The 23,960-nt window shown below is 44.9% G+C and overlaps 1 protein-coding gene across 2 annotated transcripts in view; it reads right to left on the minus strand.

Moving 5' to 3' along the window:
- The window catches only part of ENPP6 (ectonucleotide pyrophosphatase/phosphodiesterase 6), a 98,407-nt gene that overhangs the window by 24,997 nt on the left and 49,450 nt on the right, over positions 1-23,960 (minus strand). For both annotated transcript variants that reach the window (XM_060085886.1, XM_060085887.1), the window contains exon 3: positions 3,893-4,004. In XM_060085886.1, coding sequence (XP_059941869.1) covers positions 3,893-4,004 — 112 coding nt within the window. The remainder of the gene's footprint in view (positions 1-3,892; positions 4,005-23,960) is intronic.

Genomic DNA, 23,960 nt, shown 5'->3' on the forward strand with positions numbered 1-23,960 from the left:
AAACACCGTGCGATGTGCCCCCTCCTCCACGCAGCGCACAGCTTCCCACTGTGACTGCCCTGCCCACGACGTCTCCCAAAGCACCTGAACAGAGCAATGATGCTGATGACGGTGATGGTGCGGGTAGCGGTAACAGCAACTGACAAAAGAGGAAGCAGCGGAAAAGGAATGAAGGCTAACTCCTTTGTTTGCACTTTAAGGGTTAATAATAATCCTCTTGGCGGACTGCCTTGAAAAACTCTATTTAAACAAACACACAAGTGAGGCCGCCTGGTCTCTCCTGGTGTGGTCTCCCCCGCCACTTGCAATGAGAGAACGTGTATCCTCAGCGCCTGTGGCGCCTTGGGCCTTGCAATCCACAGAAGAGGGAAAAGAACCTCACAGTAGTTCCAGAGCGTGGTTTGCACAATCCCGCCCATCCTTCGGTCTCAGGAAGAAGGTGCTTCTTCCAGGAAGCATCCCTGATGCCCAGGCTCAGTTGGGTGGCCCTCCTGGGCACTCCCACGGCTTTCCTGGTTCATCTCTGGGTTGTGATTTTTCACACTGGGCTGTAATTGCCCATTTATGTGTCCCTCCCTCCCCCTCTAAATTGAGGGTTTTTTCACCCTGGTATTCATTCATTCTCCATTGTGTCTCAGCTCAGCCTAGGATCTGGCATACAGTAGGAGCTCTGTAACTGTCAGCTGAAGGTATAATGATAGTAAGTGCTCAATAAATGATAGTTATGCTAGGTCGGGTACTATGTTGAGGGCTTTTCATACATTATCATAATTCATCCTTGCAGCAACCCTATCAGGCAGGAGTACATTAAACAGAGAGTTCGGTACCGTTGTCCACATCACACAGCTCGTGAGAAGCGGAGCCAGTGCTGAGCCCCAGGTGGCGCTCCAACACCCTGACCCAGATACTCTGAGAGAACGCAACAGCCCACACCCATGGGGAAACATTCTGCTAAACCCAAATGACCAAGTGGAAGTGGTTCTTATTCTGCTATAAGAATCCCACCAACCCCAAGAAAGTGGGGCGTGAGACAAGGCAAAGGCAGCAGGGAAACTGAGTCACTTTCATTTCTCGGCATGAGCTCCATGTCTGCGGCTTGGATGTGCCTCCAAATTCTGGATCTGAGATGAAGAGTGTCCCTAGAGGAAAGCACTTGCAGATTTTGCAGATGAGGAAATAGGCCAAAAAGGATTCTAGGCCTCACAGACCTCTGAGACATGGCTAGGACTGGAAATGTGAACTTCCCACGTCCAAGGTCAGAACGCTTGACTCCACCAGCCCGGGCTTTTGAATGTCCACACCGACTCCATTCACTACACGGGGATCGGTTCCAGAGGACGTTCAGCCTGGCGTCTTCCATCACCACGGTCGTAGTTGCCAAGAGGGCACAACACCTGTTAATGATGCTGTGACGTTCTCGTACCCTGAGGTGTACTTCATTCACAGTTTGGAGGATATACTCGTTTCCAGTTAAGGGAAATTGCTAGTCAAGTGTTCTTTTCTCTTTTTAGAACAAAACAGACTGGCCCTTCTTTTTTTTTTTTTTTTTTTTTTTTTTGCGGTACGCGGGGCTCTCACTGTTGTGGCCTCTCCCGTTGCGGAGCACAGGCTCCGGACGCGCAGGCTCAGCGGCCATAGCTCACGGGCCCAGCCGCTCTGCGGCATGTGGGATCCTCCCGGACCGGGGCACGAACCCGTGTCCCCTGCAGCGGCAGGCAGACTCTCAACCACTGCGCCACCAGGGAAGCCCAGAATGGCCCCTCTTTAACAAATGCCATGTCCACCCTCCTCCACAATGGGGATTGGGGTAAGTTATTGTTTGGTTGTTTCTCACAAATATTATCATCATTCATACTCGCTAGTGTATGAATGACTAATACAAATGCCCCCTGCATCTACAGACAGCAGAGAACAAAAAGTCACTAAGGGTTCCACACATGTGCAGGCAGTAGGGAAAAGTTCTAACTTGGGAGTGGCATTTTCATACATATCCCTAAACTCTTCTGAGGCCCATGTTCATTACACTGATGGACTGATGGTATTTCCTCCACCACGTTTGAACATAATGGAACTTTCCACAAAATCATGCCCTCGGATATGTCTCCGCATTTAGCTGCCTTTTGTACTTGTGCCTGTAGCATCCCAGATGCGCTGGTTCACACAGAACATCCTATGTTTAGGTGTGTAAACTTCCAGGGTGGGGCTTGTATGTGGGAAAAATTTCACAAGGTTTACTGGTTGCACTAAAGCTCAATGAAATGCTTTCAGGTCACTACATTTTAGACACTTCACCTTAATACAGCAGCCACTGGGCTGGTTTCTTTAAGGCTATTTGCCATATTCATAAATCTCCATGTGATCAGAAAGCTAGCAAGTCTCACAGATTTACCTGATGGCTCTGTGTCAGGAAGCTGTCAACCCCAGATGCCAGGAACGCTGGAATTGCGATGGTTGACATTCGGGGATTTATACATATGCCTTTTGTGAAAGACCTCTATGTTGGAGCTCATTGATTCATGAGGGACCTGAGTCTTCAAGGGCTAAGAGCTCTTGCCTGTTGGAGTTTAGCTGACAAATTCTTGGTGGCCAGCTGTTTTCCACATGGATCTGGTCTCCATCACTGGTCAGCTCATTTGTAATGGAGCGGTTGGGTGAGGAGTGATGGGTGGAAACGCCTGCACATCTGTTATTGGCCATTTATAGCTTTCAGCCCAGGAACCATGCCAGAAGGACATGTGGCCATCGGCCCAATTACCTGAGAGCTACAAGGGGCCCCCAACCCTGGATTTCAGGGACACTCAGGTCTCCCATCACCTTAGGATCCTGTCCAGATTTCTTTTCAATGTAAAGAGTTCAGAATGTCACATCCACTTTCCTTACTGAAGTGGGTTGGAGAGAAATAGGGAGAGAGAAATGGAAGTAGTTTAAAGGAATGGCTGAAGTTGCTGTGTGTTAAAAAAAAAATTGAGGGACTTCCCTGGTGGCACAGTGGTTAAGAATCTGCCTGCCAGTGCAGGGGACACGGGTTTGAGCTCTGGTCCGGGAAGATCCCACATGCCACAGAGCAACTAAGCCTGTGTGCCACAACTACTGAGGCTGCAATCTAGAGCCCGCGAGCCACAACTACTGAACCCGTGTGCCACAACTACTGAAGCCTGCATGCCTAGAGCCCATGCTCCACAACAAGAGAAGCCACCGCAATGAGAAGCCTGTGCACCGCAACAAAGAGTAGCCCCCTCTCGCCACAACTAGAGAAAGCCCGCAGGCAGCAATGAAGACCCAACCCAGCCAAAAATAAATAAATAAATACTTTTTTTTTAAATTGAAAACTTAGAAATAAGTCAGTTTCCCTGACACACTCTTGTGTGCTATTCAGACCATTACTGATTTCTGCATTTTTCAAACTGGGTGTGATAGTTCCATGTGGAAGAGAAAAAAAAAAAAAGGTTCTATGTACTAATATGCTAATAGGCTTTGTACATTTCCAAGAAGATGGCAGAGTAGGCAATTTTTCCAAACTTATTCTACCAAAGATCTTCCTTATTTTGTCAAAAACTTATATCTTCGGAGAGTCAGGCATTCGCTATATAATGATTAGAGAAACGCTGACATTCACATTGCTTCTCTATTTTCCATCAACACAAAGAAGAAAGTCCTAAACCCCTGGGGACTTCCTTGCTCTCAATTCAATGTTTCCAAAGGGTGCCCCTACCTAAAATTACTCAACGCACAGTCATCCTCTACTAGAGGGTAGCAATCACCGTGTGAGAGGCTCACTACCTCTCTGAGACATATTTCACCTATACCAAGCCTTCTTAATCCACTTTAGCATTCATTATTGGTCCCGGAAACAGGAAGAACAGTGGCATGGCTAAGAATTTGGGACACTTACTTGAAGAAGTCAAGAGCATCGCTGACTGCATTGGCAAAATTGATATCCGTTGGGACATTTTTATATTCTAGGCAGTAAGTAGGTCTGACACCAAGAATCTCAACCTCACAGCCTAAGAAGGAAAAAGATGGTAAATGGTTACTTTCTTCAATAATCAAGGTAGGGTCATGAGCCTATTTTAGGAAGCAAATACCATTAGTCAAAACAAAAAATTTTGTTCCTTTTCATGAAATAAAAGAATGTATTATTGATAAGTGGTGTATTTAACTCTAATTTTGTTTAACTGGAACAGAGGCTCTTAAATGTCATTCCTGGTGTCTCATGACAGGGACTAGCAAAGATTGGTTAATGGTTGTCTTTCCCAATTTGAAACAACAGTAACAAAAATTAATTAGTACACAGAATGTCTCAATTAAAACTTTTTTCTATAGATTTTTTATAACTGCTAATTCTTCTAGTGCATCTTTGCCTATTCTAGAACCAAGTATGAGGTAATATCTGATTAGCCTGGCAATAAGAAAATAAAGACTTCATTAGTCTAACTGGACTCAGAAGTACTGCACTGATGGGCAAATCTAAAAATCACTGAGTTAAAGCAAGGATCCTGAGCCAGGCCCTTACCTCTCCCAAAATGAAGTAAAAGAATGAAAGGTATTCAGATGTTAGGAGCTGCTGTGGCTTCAGCTTTTCTGCCCCAGGCCCCTGAACAAGTTGAAATGGTTGCCCCGAGGAAGAGACATCCAACCTCATTATCAGAAAATAGGGCAGGAGAGGAATGTGCCAGCCTCAGTTTGTTAGTTGGGTGTATTTATTGGGCACCTACTATGAACTAGTCACTATGTTCAGACATAGTGTCTCCATCCTGTGGCATCCCAGAATCTAGCCTAGTAGGAGGAGGATGCCATGCAAACAGTGTAATAGTTGAAGTCTAAAGTGAAGTGCACATTTACTGAGTGGTGAGGGAACTCAGACGAGGCACATTTAATGCAGATATTATTTCCTTCTGGAAGCTTTCCTCAAATCGCCATGTTGGGCTCAGTCTTACAGACTGTGTCTGGCCCATGCGTTGGGGTTAGAAGTGGGAAGAAAGGGACATGCAAGCAAAGGGAGCAGCGGAAGCAAAAGTTCAAAGTGAGAAACAATAAGGTGTGTGTGTAGAACAGCAAGCGCGGTAACGTTCCCAGGCAAGGGGGTCTGGAGACCAGATGGGGAGCTTTCTTGTAGCCCAGAGAAAATGATTCCCACTTACACTTGGTATGATCCTTAGGAATCCTATAAAATAGCTGATGGTGCCTTCATTTTACACAGGAGGAACTGAGTCGAAAAGGTGAAGCGACTTCCCCATTGTCTCAGGGCAATAATGAGGAAGGGCTAACATTTGAATCTAGTTTTATCTGACTCCAAGACTTTAGGTATTCTTTTAAAACACGAATTCAGACATGCAAGGACAGACATTATGGACATTAAGGACAGACAGACAGTTTTCCATACTATTAAGATTTACTCAAGCTAATCGAGAAATAAGTCAAAATAAAAGAACCCAAGAATGAATAAGATAGGGTTTTAAAATAAATAGCAGTAAACGATGAAATCACAAAATATAGTTAAGTATTAGTAATATTAATGTAGTTATGTGAAAATATTTTATTGAAAAATAAGGTGCATATTTTTTTAAATGTTTAATGTAATAACCTGGATCTAAAGTTCCCAATTATTTAACCAAAAATGAAAGGAAAAGCATTTTCATTGTTGTTGGAGGGAAGGGATGGTCAATATATAGTGTTTATTCTAGACATTGATTTAAAAGTTTGGAATATACAGAAGAAAGTTGTATGCATAACTTCCAAATCACTAAAGGAAGAAAAAGAGGCATACAAAATTAATCAAATATCAAAGTACATGAAAAGAAAAAAAAAATAAATATCTATGAAGCACTAATATTGAAAGCATAATAAAAGAGAAAATCAAATATATTCATTTCAAAATAAATGTGAATGGGTTACACTCTACAAGAATGTCAACATGAAGTAACTATAAACGATTTTTTTAATTTACAAGTAAAATGACACAGCAAGGTTAGATATAAAAGAATAGACCAAATAAACTCCCCCAAAAGTAAACCAAAAAATCAGCTCTATCAATAGTATTCAAGTTGATTATGGTCTCAAAAGCCTGAAACAGCTACAAATCCACATTAATAGTTTAGAATGTAAATGAGTATTTATATATCGTAAATATACACAAATATACATAATTATTATTAAAGAATTCTTAGAAGAATGGAATTGTTATAAAAACACAAAAGTTGGAAAAACTGATCATATCCTCATCCACAAAGAAAATCTCATTAACTTCCAAAAAAGTAGAAATTATATAGCACAATGCATATTATCTGACCACAGGTAATAAAACTATACATTAATTATAGCAGTTAACTAAAAATAAATCCAACTCCTTATAAATAAAAAAGAAAACCTTTATGAAACGATGAAAAGAGGAAATGAAAACTTCACTGACTGGTCAGGGAGCTAAGATCCCGCATGCCGCGGGGCAACTAAGCCCGCATGCCACAACTACTGAGCTCACACGCCTCAACTAGAACCCGCACGCCACAACTACAGAACCCACGCGCCCTGGAGCCCGTGAGCCACAACTAGAGAAGAGAAAACCCACACGCCACAACTAGAGAGAAGCCTGGGCACCACAACGAAAGATCCCACGTGCCTCAACGAAGATCCTGCGTGCTGCAACTAAGACCATATGCAGCCAAAAATAAATTAAATAAATAAATAATAAATAAATAAATCTTAAAAAAAAAAAAACTTCATGGGACACATTTTCATTTAGGTCCGAAGCAAATCAGGAGCGCTGCCATCACCGCTGTAATCTGTTACTGTTATAGAACTTCTTTTCAAGGCAATTAACAACAAACAGAAATTTTAAATGAGTGCTGGAAATCAGGAGGCATGCATGAGTGTTCCTCTCTGGGAACATTAAAAAAAAAATTTTGTCTGTAACCCTTGGCAAAATACTCATTTTGCTTCATGACACAGTACAGAACACACACTCTCACAGAGGAAACAGAAGTTTCACTAAAATATGAGCAAAGCATGCTAATACTTTATTCTATTCTGTTTTATGTGGGTTTTTAAAAACACTGGTTAACAATCCACAAATTGATGTCACTGTCCGTTATGAAACAAGACCAGTGTTTGAAAAACACCAGTATGAGGCACACAGCCAGGAGTGGGTTTCTGGGTCACTCTCCTCCAGAGTGGCAATGTTTGGCAATATTTATATAAATTTTATTGTATACATGCTTTTCCTTGAAAACCACTTCAGAGAACATATTCTAAGAAAATTAATTTGTATATACAAGCCCCTTTATTACAATATTATTTAGAATATAAAATTAAGAAGCAATTTAAACATTTGGTAATAAAGGTATGGTTAAATTACAGCACATCCAAATAATGAAATACCATGCAGGCATATAAAATTATTATGCCATTTGTATTTACTGCCATACTATTTTAAGTGAAAAAAGGCTAGTAAGTAGTTTGTGAAGGATGATCTCATTTTTGTAAACACTTAAAGCATATTTAGGGCTTCCCTGGTGGAGCAATGGTTAAGAATCCGCCTGTCAATGCAGGGGACACGGGTTCGAGCCCTGGTCCGGGAAGATCCCACATGCCATGGAGCAACTAAGCCCCTGCACCACAACTACTGAGCCTGCACTCTAGAGCCCGAGAGCCACAACTACTGAAGCCCACGTGCCACAACTACTGAAGCCCGCGTGCCTAGAGCCGGTGCTCCGCAGCAAGAGAAATCACCGCGATGAGAAGCCCACACACCGCAACAAAGAGTAGTCCCTGCTCATTGCAACTAGAGAAAGCCTGTGTGCAGCAATGAAGACCCAACGCAGACAAAAATAAATAAATAAATACACATACATTTATTTTTTTTAAAAAAGCATATTTATGTCTAAGAAAGAGTGGAAGTGAATATAACAAAATATAAGACGGTAAAACTTGTGTGGCTGCCTTGGTAGACTTTTTTGGGCTAAACTGAAGCCATTCTGAACTTCTTTCTTCCTTTCCATCCCTTACTAAAGAAAGAGGAAAGCTTTCTCATCTGCCCAGGGTCTCTTGTGAGTAGGAATGGTCATGTGACTCACTACTGGCATTGAGATCTGCTGAGATGCTTAGAGTGGGAGGCTTTGCTTTGATATGAAAAAATTAACATGAGTTGCTAGCGCCACCTCTTTTCTTCTTTTGCAGTTTGGAATGTAGGTTGTAAGGACATGATTCCTGGACCGGCAGCAACCATTCTGAAACCATGAGTCAACAAGCATGAAGGGAAAAAGTTAATATGCTAATATAGAGCAGAAGGATCGAAAGAGCCTAGGTTTTTAAAATGACATTGTTAAACAGCTGAACTACATAAAGTACATACTTCTTATGTGATACAAATAAATTCCTATATGTTTAGTCACTGTTGGCCAGGTTTTTCTCAAACTTGCCGTAGATAGTTCATAGTTATGAACTGATACAGAAGGATCATAGTTGACTTTTATATTCTTATTATTGTTTATCGAATTGAACTAACTTTCCTAAAATAAATATCTGTTATTTTTGTAATAAGAAACCAAAAACATATCTTTAGTGATAACTTCCAACTTCCTTCTAATATACCCATTAAGACACAAAAGTTCTATTGTATGAATATCCAGTTTTTAAAAATTATGAGTAATGCTGATATAAACATTCTTGTACATGTTCTTTGATGCACTTAGGTATGCATTTCTGTTGTAATATGTGTAGGAGTAGAATTGCTAGATTTGGGGTGTGCATATGTTCACCTTTATTAGATAATGCCAAATAGGCTTTCAAAGTTGCTATATTAATTTGCTCCTCCTGGCACTATATGAGACTTTGTTACTCCACCCTTGTCATCACTTGGATGTATAACTATTAATTTCCATTTAAGAATGACTTTACTTGCATCCCACAATCCAAATATCCATAGTTACTTCTTCTTTGAACCATGAGTTATTTAGAAGTCTCTCGTTATTTTCCAAATATATAGAATTGAAATTTTTCTTTTTATTATTGATTATACTTTAATTACACTGTAGTCGGAGAACACATTCTGTATGGTTTCATACAGTTCCAATTTGTTGAGAAATGCTTTATGGCTAAAATACGGTCATTTTTGACAAATGTTCCATGTGTACTTGAGAATAATGTATATTTAGTGGTAGTTGGGTACAGTGTTCTAGTAATATCAATTAGGTAAATATGTTAATTATGCTTCATAAATTTTCTGTACCCTATTTTTTTATTTTCTTATATTATCAGTTACTGAGAAAGATGTCTTAAAACTTATTATCATTGTGAATTTACCCATTCTCCTTTTGGTTTTATCAATATTTGCTTTATTTATTTTGAGATTGTGTAATTAGGAGTATGAAAATTTAGAATTATTACAACTTCTTGGTAGATTGAACTTTATATCAATGTGAACTGTCTTTCTTTATCTTAAAAATAGTCTAAGCTTAGAGTCTGCACCGACTGATGTTATAGCTGCACCAGCTCTCCTTTGGTGAGTGTGTGCTATGTCTTTTAAAAATGCTATTATTTTCAACTTTTCTGCATACTTACATTTAATGTACATCTTTTATAAGCAGCATATATTAGTTTTTGCTTTTATCCAGTCTGATAGTTGTTTTAAATGTGAATTTCTATTAAAGTTTAACATAGATACATACAAAGTGAATAAATGGTAAGTGTACTATTCATCCTGACAAAGTAAATGCAGCTGTGTAGCCAGCACCCAGATCAGGAAACAGAACATAACTTTCACATACAGGCACCTTCTCATGCCCCATTTTAGTCACTGTTCTTCCAAGTGTAAACACTATTCTAACACTGTAGATTAGTTTTACCTGCTTTTGAACTTTATATAAATAGACTCATTCAGATTAATTGGAGTATTTAATGAAATATTAGTAAAAAAATAAACGTTTACTTGCAATGTACTTAAGGAAATTTTTATGCTTAAATCAGCCACCTAAATACATGTCTTGTATTCATTACACATTTGGCAGTTTTTCTCTCCTTTCTTAATTCCTTTTGGATTATGTATGTATGATTATTATTGCTCCTTTTCCTCTCCTCTATTACCTTGCTATTTGTATATTTTAACTAATCTCTTTCTGGAATAGTGCCCTAGAGATGATTTTTAAAAATTGAAATATTGGTCAATCGAAATCTAATATAAATTTGCACTCCCACAACTTCCCAGGCGATGCAAAAACATTTAAACACTTTAACTTTGAATTTTACATTTCTCCTACCTCTGTGCTTCTGTTGTCATGTATTTCCATTCCGTATGGGTTTTTAATCTAAACATTATTATTACTACTATTATTATTAATTTAGTTTTTCCTACACATTTACCCTTTCTGTGGCTCTTCATCCCTTCCTCCATCTCTGGGCTTCCATTTGTGACAAGTTTCCTTCCACCTTAAGAATTTAGCATTTCCTCCACTCTAAATGTGCTGACAATAAATTCTCTCAGTGTTCTGTCTATAGAAAAAGTCATTATTTTGCCTTCCTTTAAAAAAATTTTTTTTATTTATTTGGCTACGCTGGGTCTCAGTTGTGGCACGCAGGATCTATTTCCCTGACCAGGGATTGAACCCAGGCCCCCTGCATTGGGAGCATGGAGTCTTAACCACTGAACCACCTGGGAAGTCCCTTACCTTCATTTTTGAGGGGTATTTTCACTGGATATAGAACTGATCATTATTTTTCTTTTATCATTTGGGGATATCATTCTATTGTCTTTCTGGATTCCAGTATTTCTGTTGGAAAGTCAGCTGTCAGTCTTATCACTGCTTCTCTGAACAATTTTCTACTGCTGCTTTTAAGTTTTTCTCATTTCTGTGGTATCAGCAGTTCTGAAATTCATGGGTTTCACAGCACTTCTTGAGTCTATGATTTGATATTTCTTGTCTGTTTCAGAAAGTTCTTAAACTTTATCTCTCAAATATTACTTGTGTCTCATCTTCTCTCTCTAATCCTTCTGTGGCCTTTTCACTATGTCCCATATGTCTCAAACATTCTTTTCTGCCTTTTTCATCTTTTTGCCTATTTAAGCTGGAGAGCTGTCTTCAGTTATAGAGTTCACTTTTTAAAAAAGATTCTAGCTTACTAGTGCAGGTCTCCATTTTGTCATTTAGTTCTTTCATCATAGCTCTCTTTAAAGTCATATCGGTATCTGGACCAGTGGGTGTGAGTCTATTGTCTACTGTTTTTCTCTTGATTTTTCAGTCAAGACTTGTTTATTTCTCCTGAGTTTCCAGTCAGACCTTTTTTCCCATATTCTGGTTATTTTTTATAACTGAATGCTGCATATGGTATACAAAAAATTGTAGATATCATTTGACACTCCATATGTTGTTATCTTTTTCTAGAGAGCCCTGGCTTTTGCTTATGAAGGGCATCTAGGCTATAGGCAGACCATCTTAACCCAGAGTGGATTTAGTCAGGGATAAAGATGACTCGAAGCTCAGCTTGGGCTTTATGAAGGCTTCAGTCCTCCAGAGGGTTTCACCCCTAGTTTACTTCTAGCTCCTTCTTACTCCAAGGGCATTGTCCTTTATTGTCCCAACTGCAAGTCTAGGATGTTTACTAGATCTCTTCTGCTTGGTGGCCTGTGAACTCCAATTTTTGTCATTTCCCCCATCCTGTGATTCTGTCAAAACCTCAGTTCAGCTTCTTAGTCTCTCAGCTGCTGCTTCTACGATCAGTGTTTAAATGAAGGGGAGACATGGTGCCAATTTCCAGATACACCTTGTTCTCTAGGTCTTAGTCTGTCTCTGATCCATCACACTGTGTGTGCGTGCACGTGCACGTGCACATGCACACACACACACACACACACACACACAGAGTCCAGCAGCGTTTTCAGTTGTTGCTGGCAAGAAGAGTTGTTTCAAAGTAGCTTTGCCTGTCATTGTACCAGTGGAATCCCAAATTTCAATAAATGATCTTTTAAAATAAAAAGTTACATTTTATTGGAAATGCATCTCATAATGAAAGGAATAGGATGCTTTTAAAAATCAGTTTGTATATCCATGGATGAATATGATTGATCTCTAGAATGAGACAAGTTCAGAATCCATTCTATTCCTATTTGTTAAATCTAAGTGATAAGAAAGTTGTTTACATAAATAAGTAGATGGAAATAGAAGTAGTCTGTCATTTAATTCTTTGAATAGCTCCTTTGAATGCCAACATTCACATAGTGATATATCATCATAAATTTTTAAATAGTGTTTCAGCTGACAACTCAATTAAGTTTTTCTTAAATAATTTAAAAGAGAGCATTGGAAAATACTTAACTATTTTTACGTTTTGTTATTTTGTCACTAGATGCATTCTTTTCTATACACCTACACCAACATTTTGAACTGTTTCTTTGTTTGGCCCTGGAGGCTTTTATATACTGAGGCAATGAACCTTATTAAGGTTCTTGATTGCTGAGGGGTACTCCTTTCTTATATAAAGTAGGAAAAGGACATGTTTTTAATCAGGACAATTTTTGCAATATATATGAAAGTTGATGATCTTAAGAGAGATTCCCTTAAAATCAATCTTGCTCTTGGAAATCCTTACAGTTTGAAGACACTGAACCAGGAAACTAGGCATTAGTGCTGCTACTCTAAGGGAACTGTAAAGTTCAGAAAGCAGCAGGGCTTAGAGTGGTGCAGGCAGTTGGAGGTAAGATATGACTAATAGTTGTCATTTATTCTCAGGGTTGTTCCCCAGCTGAAGCTCTATAAGCTGAGCAGAGAGAGGGAAAACCTTGACTGCAGAGCAAACGGAGCATTATTGCTTACTGTCTCTTCAGATAAGCAGAGAGCCAGACAGAGGAGTGAAAAGATTGTGTCTCAACCCAGCAGAGATGCCCTGACGCTGCAGACAGATTAATTTGGATCGAAGCTACATACCTTCATGTGGCCCTGAGAAGGGAGAGACCGGTACCCAAGTTCACAAAAACTGAGGCAAGTGCAGTCATTCTGTGCTCTCTGTCCTGAATGGTCTTTCCCAGGTGAAATCTCCAAAGTCACTAGACCTCTAATCTTAAAACCCAGAATGAATAAAAATGACCGGCAAAGGAAACAGCCAGCAAGCAATGACAGATGCCACGATGCAATGGAACATGGAATTAGTGAAGGTGGTAGATTTAGAGAGAGCAAGGCTCATTATTCCTGGAAGAATTAGTCTGGGGGCTTCATTTGGTTTTCCTTAGTCTTTACCTGATGGAAATCATCAGACTGGAAGGGGTGTGTTGTGTGGATCCCACGTGCTATTTCTCTAATCAGGAGCCTGTGGGCCCCTTTCTGGACCCACCGTGGGCTCAGTCCATGAACCTAGGCGCACTGCTCAGCCTCTTGGGCTGTTGCCTCCAGGCCATTTTCATGGCCTCCCAGGGAGTGTGGATCTGGTCAACTGAGGTCCTTCAGGTCAGCCCACCGTGCCTGAGGAAAGCAGGGATTCCTGATTCTCTGCACAGGGGTGTGTGGGGACACAAAGGCAGTGGCCTGGCTTTTGCAGTTTCAAAGACCAACCAGGAACTTGGCAGTAAGATTTTGGTTTCACCAGTGCTTCAAGGGCAGGCTTTGACTTTCCTCCATCTTATTTCCTCGTTGTTCCCAGGGAACTTGAAAGGGAATTGCCCTTAATTAGGGCTCATTGTTCAGGTCCTCATATTATGTCTGTCTAGAGTCTGCCTTCCTGCTGGGATAGTCCCATCTCAGCAACCTAATAAATATATCCTGAGCAGAAAATATAGAGTTGGACGGAACTTAAAGGACAACCAAAGAGGACCACCACTAAGCCCATGCATCTTTGTGCCAAAAAAAAGTTTTTTTAGTCACTTCTTCAAAACACTTAACTTACATCTGCTAGACAATTTTTTTTTTTTTTTTTTTTTTTTTTTTTTTTTTTTGCGGTACGCGGGACTCCCACTGCCACGGCTCCTCCAGTTGCGGAGCACAGGCTCCGGACGCGCAGGCTCAGAGACCATTGCTCACGGGCCCAGCAGCTCCATGGCACGTGGGATCCTCCCGGACCGGGGCACGAACCCGTGTCCCCTGCATCGGCAGGCAGACTCCCAACCACTGCGCCACCAGGGAAGCCCTAGACAATTATTTTAATATATCTATTTTGTCATAGCAACATGACTGTCAGAGACCAATATATTGTCAAAATAAATATGCAAATCTATGACGACTATAGTGTGAGCCACGCCCCCGTGGACACAGCATCCGGGCACAACAAACAGCTTTCACGGCCCTTCACGGCAGCCTTACATCAGTGCCTCTTTTTTTTTTTTTTTTTTTTTTTTTTTTTTTCGGTATGCGGGCCTCTCACTGTTGTGGCCTCCCCCGTTGCGGAGCACAGGCTCCGGACGCGCAGGCTCCGGACGCGCAGGCTCAGCGGCCATGGCTCACGGGCCCAGCCGCTCCGCGGCATATGGGATCCTCCCAGACCGGGGCACGAACCCGTATCCCCTGCATCGGCAGGCGGACTCTCAACCACTTGCGCCACCAGGGAGGCCCAGTGCCTCTTATTTTGCAGCTGAGAAAACAAAGGCCTGAGATGGGAGAAGTGACTTTTCCAAGGTCTCCTTGCCACCTAGCAATCAGCTTCCTGGCTCTGATACTTTTCCACTGCTTTCCTGACTGATCCTGGCTTCCTGCCAACTCCCTCCAAGGAAGCTGAGCCCATGAAAATCACATTTCTCTAAACTTCCTGGAACACAGGTCCCAGCTTCCAAGTGCCGCCCGGCTTCCAACTTCCACACACACCTTGTGACAATAACCCCTGTGAGCTGCGTTTTATGGGACATGAGGCAGGTGTACTACGGTTGAATATGTGTCTCAGGAGAGCTTATTAAAACAGCTAAGTTAATTAACTCTTAGAAACATGTCACCTTTTCCAGGAAGATACATCTGATGCACAGGAGCTTATGGGGACAAGTCCTTGGGGAAAGTGTGGCCTTTGATCTCAGACACCCTTTCCCAGGTCAGCCGGGCCCACAGGGCCGGGAGGTCTCTTCTGACCTGGGGAGGGGGTGTGGTGGGCTGGCCTGAACACAGGATGCCATGCAGACTGGCCTTGTGCACAGGGGCAGACAGGTGAGATGAGAAGCACTCATCCATTAGAGCAGATTCTGGAAACTCAACTGGAAAGGACTCACTGAGTCCTGAGAGGAACCTGAGGGCAGAGGGGCAGGTGCCTAACCCAGGCTGGGTGTCTGCTTTAGGAAGGCAGTGGCGAAACCTTAGCAAGGCATCACGAGGCCAAAGGTGAGATGCGATCTCTGCCTCCGTGAGTCAGCTTTAGATGGGCAAGTCTCTGTGCCAGGGTCAGGGACCGTCCTCCTCCCCAGCAGGCCCAGGTGAGGAGTGAGGGACTCCTGGTGCCCCTCATATCAGCCACAAGCAGCATCTCTGGGTCTGAGGCACATGCCTCAAGGTCATCTAAATCTTGCAAGTGATGTCATGCTCCCCAGGGGGAAGGCATCTCGACTGCTGCACACGTGGTGGTCCCCACCAGAGCCTCCTCCCGGAGCAGGTGGTTTCCTGGTATTTGGATCCAAGAAGCCTGGGCCTCCTCGGGATGCAGGATGCCGGCAAGCCCTTGACCGCAGGCTCAGCCTTGCCAGCGGCCTTGCCAGAACTCTAGCGCCGACCCAGGGATTCCTCACCCTCCAGCCCTCCAGTTTGAGCCTGTGATCCCCAGGTCTTACAAAGTGCCCTTTTCCTCCCACCATGTATCTGGGGGAACTCTCCAACTTCTGAGCTGGTTCTGAACCACTTCCAGGAATGGCTGGGAGCGGGAGTGAGTGCTGCATGTGGCCCTGCAAAGCCAGCACTCTGCACACCTAGGCAAAGAGACTGAGGGCCGCCCCAGTGGCCACACCTCGAGCACTCAGCGCCACCTCTGCACAGAGTCCTGTGTGCACAGCTTGCCCTGTCCATGGCTTCTGCCCCGCAGCCCTGAGGCATCAAAAAGCCAGACTCTGTCCCCTTTCCCTCCTCTGATGACCCAGTGGCCAGACCCCTCCATCCACCCCTTTCCTGGGAAACCCCTTTCCCGTCCCTGACTGGCCATGATGGCCTGTCTCAGAACTCTCATGGCGATTTAAAACAGGACTTGTGTTTCACTCTGTGGCCTTTGCTGCAAGTGTGCATTTGAATCCCTGATGTGACCTTGCAGCATTGTTTTGGGCCAAGAGTGACCTGGCCAGAGCTTCCCCCTTCCCCCGTGCACCCCATGTGACACATTAGAAGGACACAGGCTGAAGCTCCCTTTTAAGAATTGGGGGGCAAGGGTGGGGTTACTATATAGCTCCTAACCATATATTCTGGTCGGATATTCTGTATATCCTATCTCATTTCACATGCCCAGCAAGCCTGAGAGGTACACGTAGTCATTCCTGTGGGACAGATAAGGAACCCGCCGCACAGAGAGATTAAGTGACTGCCCCCAGGTCCCACGGCAAAGAAGTGGCTGAACTGGTCTCTTTCCGGTCATGTTCTGGCTCTTTACGTTGCCCTGAGGTTCCTTAAGGGCTCCATCCAGCACAGCAGGGAGAACAGGAGGGGAGAGGCGGGGAGGGCACAGAGCTCTCTGCACACAAAGGGCTCTGGTGAGGTGAAAGGGCCACGTCTCTGTCCCACCCTAAGGAATCCCTCTGACAGACGCTGGATCTGGATCCGACAGCCAGCGGCCCACCAGCTGGGAAAAGCACTGCAGAGGTGGCTGAGCCCCCCTGCCCACTGACAACGAGGGCGTGTTTGGTGCCGAGGGGGAAAGTGGAACAGACCTGGCGGGGGGGGGGGGGGGGGGATGTAGGCCTGCCTTGGCCACCAAAAGCCAAGCCTCCAGCATTCTCTACTGGGGACTGAGTTTCTACAGGAAGTCCCGACTCCGGGCTCTTTTCTTCACTTTGTCAGGACTCCTCCCCATGAATCCCTCTGCTCCCACCCTGGGCTGTGGGGGGGGCTTGAACTCGCAAACCTGGGATGGCCGGTGGGAAGACCCTCCCTGGCCTTGGCCAAGCTCAGGGAGGGACCCTGCGCGGGGCGTGGACTCAGGCAGCCCCGGCAGCAGCCCAGCCGGCTTACTGTGTCCTGGCTGTGTGTTCTGGGAACTTCCATGCCCCCGTCTGTAAAGTGGGGAAGACAGCAGTCCTGTCTTAGGACTGTTGTGAGGATTGAGTGAAATTATGTCTGCGAAGTGCTCAGTTCACTTCAGGTGCTCAAACTACTCATCTCTTCTCCTTTCCCTGTTGATGTCAGGTTTCAGACAGGCCAGCGCCAACGACACAGAGTGACCCTGGGGACTGGGGCAGTGGGGAGAGAAGGACGGGAAGAGGCTGCTTGGGACAGTGTGACCGGCAGAGATGGGAGTGCGGGGCTGGAAGCCATGCCCTGGCTGTGGGCACCCAGGGCAGGCACACTAGGTCTGTGCACCAGGCCCACTGCGGAGGGTCTCTCACTGTAGTCCTCAGCCCCTCGCCCCACACCATTGATGTCGGAACCTCTGAGGATGCAGCCTGGGCTCTGAGACTTCATAAAGGCCTCAGGGGATTCTTAACATACCCAGGGTGGAGAATCACTCCTAAGGAGGGAGAAACAAGAACAGAGATGTCCCTTAAACAGCAAGAAAGGAAGACCCAGCGGGAGTAAAGAGGATCATGACCTCGTCCAAACGATTACTTCCCAAAGGTCTCACCTCCAGACAGCACCACATGGGGGACTAGGGCTCCAAGGTACGGATTTGGGGGACACGTTTCAGTCCCCACCAGTGTCTGCATCCTTGTTCAGAGAGTCAACTGTTGATCACAGTTACCCTTCTCAGACTTTCTGTAGCAAAAAATAAACTTCCATTGGGTTAAGCCACTGAGACTTTGGGGCTTATCTGTTTCTGCAACTGATATGACCTAAAACACCTTTGTTCCTTAAATGCAAGTCCCTTTACATACCAGGGCCCAGGGCCCTGATTCTTAAGATCTGGCCATTTCCAGTTTCCGATCTCTTCACTCCTGCCTTAGTCACTCAGCTGCAACCTTGTCGTATTCTTTGTAGTTTCAGGAACACGACATGCCCTTGCCTGCTCGTCTTTGAACCTTAGTACATGTTCCTTCCCTCTGCCTCAGATGCTCCTAGGAATCTGTCCCACCTGCGCATGCATTACCGTGTCTATTATAGTCCCAGCATCATCCACGGTGGATGGTGACTGCTGACTCCTTACCTGGCCGCCCGACCTGAGGAGATGTGCTTGTTCATCATTAGAATATACGAACTCCCAGCGGGAGTCAGAGGGTTCACTAACCAGAACAATAAAAGGTGTTTTGTTTTTTTGTTTTTTTAATGTTACTTTTCCTGTTTAATTGAAAATCGTCTTTGTGGAAAAAATCATGGGGAACTTTATTCTTTGTACACTTTGTTTTCTTCAAAACCAGTATTAGATGAGGTACAATGATCATTGCCGCTATTCAAGCAGACTCTCGGGCAATAGAGGGAAATTAAAGGCTACCCTGGGGTTATTATAATGGACCTTTCTTGAGACTGAGTTGAAAAATGTTAAAGAAATTAACAGCTACAAAGTTCAGAGCTTGCCAGCGATGCCCCAGATAATAAATCCACACGCTGTCTCTGCCGCCCTGCAGTGTCGCTCGACAGTGAGCCCAGGGATGGCCACTCCCCTCTTGAAACCATTTGGTTCCTCTGGTCTCTGTCACAAGAGGGGCCAACAGATTTCAGCTGGTGTCGCTCTCCAGTGGCGCCTCCCCTGCCTCTCGGGTGACATCAAGCCCCCCATCAGATGCCTTCAAAAGATGGCATCACTCTCCTTATACTTTTCCCAGCTCTTCTGGCTTCTCTCCTGCTTCCCGAGGAAGTCCATCTTTGTTTCCTCCGCAGACTCACTCGCCCCATCTGATCGTTAAGCATGAACTTCCTCCACCCCAGGCTGTGTCTGGAGCCATCGTCTCTCTTCACGTGGGCTCTCCCCCGGCTGACCTTCCTGCCCACAGCTTCACCGGCCCCGGGCCCTCCCGAGAACCACACATCTGTGTATCTCCAGTTCACTCGTCGAGCTCCAGGCACACAACGCGACATGTCTCAGAGTCAATGCAGATGTTCCTCTGCCTCCAAACCACTCCTCTTTCCATTTCCCGGAATGGGCAAAGACACACCTTCCCTCCTTAGTCCTGTAAGCCAGAGACCAAGTGTCATGCCCGTCACTGCTCGGTCCCTTAATCCCAAATCCGGTGCATCACCAGGCCCTGGCAATTTCAATTCCTAAATATGTCCCCAACCCACCCATTTCTCCCCACTTCCTTTACCCTCATCCACACTATTCTCACCTCTTTCCTAGGTCTGTGCAGTACCTTCCTGACGGGTTGGTCGCCCCTCCTCCAGGCCCTCTGATGCCTGCGTTCCTTTCTCCACGGTGCTGCCAGAGTAATCTTGCCAAATTCAAATATGGTACTGTCACCTTCTTCCTTAAAACCTTCCAGTGACTTCTTACTCCTCTCAGGATAAGACCAAATTCTTCAGTTGGCCCATGGAGCCTGGCCTGGCCTCAGCTTCTCTCCAGCCCATCCACATGCCACATCCATCCCTTAACATATGCCGTTCGCTGGGTCTGGATGCTCCCTCCTGCCAGCTCCTGCGCTCCCACCCCGCTACCCTGTCCATCCCCTCAGGTGTTAACTCACCTCACCCTCTGGGTGAAACCAGATCCCCTATTAGGTGAGGTCATAATGCAATATACTTTTCACTGTTATACTTTAAACAAGTGTCCTTTTCATTTCTCTGGGCGAGTATTAGATTATCACATGTCTCCTTGACTGAATGGATGGTAGGTTCTCTGGGGGGCTGGGGGTAGGGTGGGGAGAGCCTGTATCTGGTGTTGCTCACAGTCGTCTCCTGAGAGCTTATTACAGGGCCTTGAGTCACATCCTTTTAAGATGTTTTATGAAGAAACAGATTTGCCATGATTTGTGAAGAGTGGAAGTTTGTCCCTGGATTTCTCTTTAAGGCTTCCTAGTTACCGTAACAGATACTGCTGAGAAACTATGGGCTCTTTTGGCCAAGACACCATCCTGCAAAAGGAGACTGGATGTGGCTGGACAGCTCGGAAGACTTCCGAGTGCTGGGGGAGTCACCCCTGCAGGCAGCAGTCCAGAAAGGCACCACCTCCTCAATTTCTCTGCAGCAGAAATGGTTGACCCGTAGAAATCCTGCAGGATGCTTTTGAAGATAGATCACTTCTCTGAGACAACCTCTAACTTGCGATGTGAATTTGTAATCTCCTTGTTGCTGACGCAGACAGACAAGAGCAATGAGGCAGACCTTACCCAAGTTACCAACAAACAAAGGAAAGGACTCAAGGTGAATCTGACCCAGAGAGTCTTAGAGAATTTTAACCCAAGCCTACTCTTGGCAGACGGCATTAACTAGAGGAGTCTGGGCTTCATTGATACTTTACTGAGTTTCTAAGACGTTTCCCTCACATTGAAAAAAAATCAAATCAACTAGATATTATACATATGTATGTATTGCCACGTTAAAGACCATCTGGCAGTCCTCATCATTGTAGTCCCTTGTATTACATGAGCACAAAATTGTGTGTATAGTATGTATGCGTTTGTTTTTCTAATAAAAAAAATTCCAGGGCCTCCCTGGTGGCGCAAGTGGTTGAGAGTCCGCCTGCCGATGCAGGGGATACGGGTTCGTGCCCCGGTCTGGGAGGATCCCATATGCCGCGGAGCGGCTGGGCCCGTGAGCCATGGCCGCTGAGCCTGCGCGTCCGGAGCCTGCGCGTCCGGAGCCTGTGCTCCGCAACGGGGGAGGCCACAACAGTGAGAGGCCCGCATACCGCAAAAAAAAAAAAAAAAAAAAAAAAAAAAAAAAAATTCCATAGTTTTTATCAGTATCCTAAGGAGGTCTTGATTTACAAGTGTAGGAACCAGCAAACTACATACAGAATAAAGCCTCTTCTGGTCCTAAAATTACATACATCTTAAAGCTTAATGCCAAATTGGTGTCAGTGTTGGAAAATTTAGTGAAAATCTGGACCCCCTGTATTTGATTGTTAAATATTTGCCTGAAAAAAAATTCAGTTTTTATGCAGATATTTGGAGTCATGTAAGTAGAGTCCAAGACCTTGGCTGTAACGTTAACCCACACATTTGCATGATTGATGCTGGGCTCCGGACCTCCCCTGAGGCTAAGCGCATTCATCTAAGTTCAGCCCAATGGAAGGTTGTCAGGGACCCAGCACAGCAGGGAAGGGGAAGATTCTGTGAACAACCACAATTCCTGATCCGTAGTCAGCGCGTGCCTCCTCACGCATCCAGAGGAAATCCTCTTGATTTTTTGTTTTTTGTTTTTTGTTTTTTTCGGTACACGGGCCTCTCACTGTTGGAGCCCCTCCCGTTGCGGAGCACAGGCTCCAGACGCGCAGGCTCAGTGGCCATGGCTCACGGGCCCAGCCTCTCCGCGGCATGTGGGATCTTCCCGGACCGGGGCACGAACCCGTGTCCCCTTCATCGGCAGGCGGACTCTCAACCACTGCGCCACCAGGGAAGCCCAATCCTCTTTATTTTTAACAACCAAAACTTGACTGGAGCTGAGTCAGATACCCATCTGTTAACTCCCCAGCCAGCCCACCTCTGGGAAGTAGGGGAGGAGAAGCCAGCTGGAAATGTGTCTTTCCCCACATAAAAGGTGTCTTATTTGCCTCAACACCTGCACAGGACGGGAAGAGGCCAGCAGAAGACCCCAGACCCACACCCAACACCCTCCCGGAGCCATATGAATGGTTGCCCCCAACTCCTCCTGACTGCTTGGCCATAAGGAGTTAATACTGCAAAATCATGACTGAAGATGTAGAACTGAGAGTCTTCAGACCCTTGCTCCAAAGAGTTTTTAAACCACAGACTCCTAAAAGGCGGCTGTTTTTTGTTCCTTTTTTTGTATTTCACGAGAGCCATAAGAATAAACTTAAAAACTGCTGCCATTATGTAAGGGAGCATCGACTGTCCAAGGAGTTCAAACTCTACTTCCATGCAATATCTTATCAATACTTATCCTCCTATATTCCCCCACTTCACCTCCTCCCCCAAGGCATCCTTCTCTTTGAGTTGCTCTTGATATGAGGTGAATATTGGAGCCTCTTCTTTCCCCCCACTTCAATGAAACTCCTTTGACCTCAAACCAGAGGGATGGAATAGGGGAATAAAATTAGTGAATGACACACACTCAGCTCTCATCCTTTCCAGAGCACTCCTAGGTCCTGGTGACGCTGGTCCTGGCTGATCTGGGGGAGCCTTCCCCCCCAGATATTTGAGTTAGGGCCTGGGATCATTCCCTGAGGCACATTTTCCTCTGCACAGCTCCATGGCACCACTGGGTGGGATAATAAAGGGTCTGTTTACGATATTAAATTTCTCAAGGCTTGAGGTGGGGTCTTTTGGACTCTTTACCAGGGATCAATTTTTCAGTCTGCTGCTTTATCTACCTGACAGGAGGACTTGAACTACTGCTATTTCTAAATTGCACTTCTAAATATTGACTTAATGGCAAGGCTCAAAGTGTCATAACACAGCTCACTGGAGCAATAAAGACTTTCCAGGCCTCATCAAGAGGTCTGTACAATGTCTGGTGGCGACTGCAGAAGGAAGAGGAGGGTTTGAGAAGAAAAATAAAACCAAGTCATGTTTAGAAGAAATGCCACTGCACTTCACTAAATCTTGCGGAGACAAATGAACACGCACTGGGCTATGAGCTGTGGCCGGAGGGGACCAAGGTGGAGGGAGAAAGGACAGCAGTGATCGTTAATCCCTCAGCTGTCAACCAGTAAGAATGCAGGGGCCAGAGCACGCCTGGCTTGGGCTGGGGGGCAGGGCCTTCAGAGACAGCTGGTTCTCAAGGAGCCTTTATTTGTGGATCCAGTTTAGAAGGACTGGACAGTGTCTAAGAAATAGGAGACTTTTCATCCCATTTCTATCAAGACTTCAACACGGCCAGATGGTTAGCTAATCTCCATTTAGATCACTGAGGAAATTCTAGGAGGTTATCTGTTTTAGCTTCTGCCCTCCTGGTAGGAAACACCATAAACTGATCCCAAGGTGTATTTGTCACATCACATTAGCTGCTGAACTGTGAATCAAAGAAAGCAACTGGCCATTTCTTGCCCTTCAGGAGCTATTTTGGAGGAGCGACAAGATATTTTACATTCACATTAGCACTGAGACTTTGTAGCTACTCAGTGGTACATGAATTCAAATTGCTGATTATGATTAAGGAGCCAGACTCTCCGGGATGAGATAAAGAGTGATGCTCTGTAATACAGCTGAGAGAAGTCTGAGACATGGCAACCGTCTCCTTTAAGATCTTCCCCCCCTTTCCATGAGCACTGGCATCCATGGCTACCCAGAAGGCCATCCGAGGAGAGTGTATGTGCAGGAGGCATGTGGGGATCTGGGAGGAGATGCCAGGGGAGGTGCTCTTCAGAGCAAGAAGAGATCAAGTTCCAAGACACAGAAAGTTACATTAACTGGATACCGTGGAAGATGGCCCTTATGGAATCGGGACAGTATTCATCTTGATGGTCCTCAGGTTCGTTTGGAGGTGGTCCCTGAGAGCGCGTGTTTGCTCCCTGCCCCCTCCCAGGCCTGTGCCTGTGGGCCCTTGTGTTTGTTGATGATGATTGCTGAGAAAGACCTCAAAGCGCAGCAACGTCTTTCAGCTCTGGATCTCGTCACGTTGGGCTGAACCTGAGCTGGGCTCCTCTATCAAGTCTGATTAGCTTGGCTGATGCACCCACTTGTTTTCTTAACCTTACGTCCAACTCTGTGAAAAGTTGAGCCTCCATTTAAGGTAGAGTTCTCTTCAACCCTTCCCGTGCTTGAAAGCTTCTTCTTATGTCAGCCCAGGTGGCCGCTATGGACCGAACCCCAGGCGTCTTCTGAA

The sequence above is a fragment of the Mesoplodon densirostris genome, chromosome 20 (assembly GCF_025265405.1).
Source record: "Mesoplodon densirostris isolate mMesDen1 chromosome 20, mMesDen1 primary haplotype, whole genome shotgun sequence".
In the NCBI taxonomy this organism is placed as follows: domain Eukaryota; kingdom Metazoa; phylum Chordata; class Mammalia; order Artiodactyla; family Ziphiidae; genus Mesoplodon; species Mesoplodon densirostris.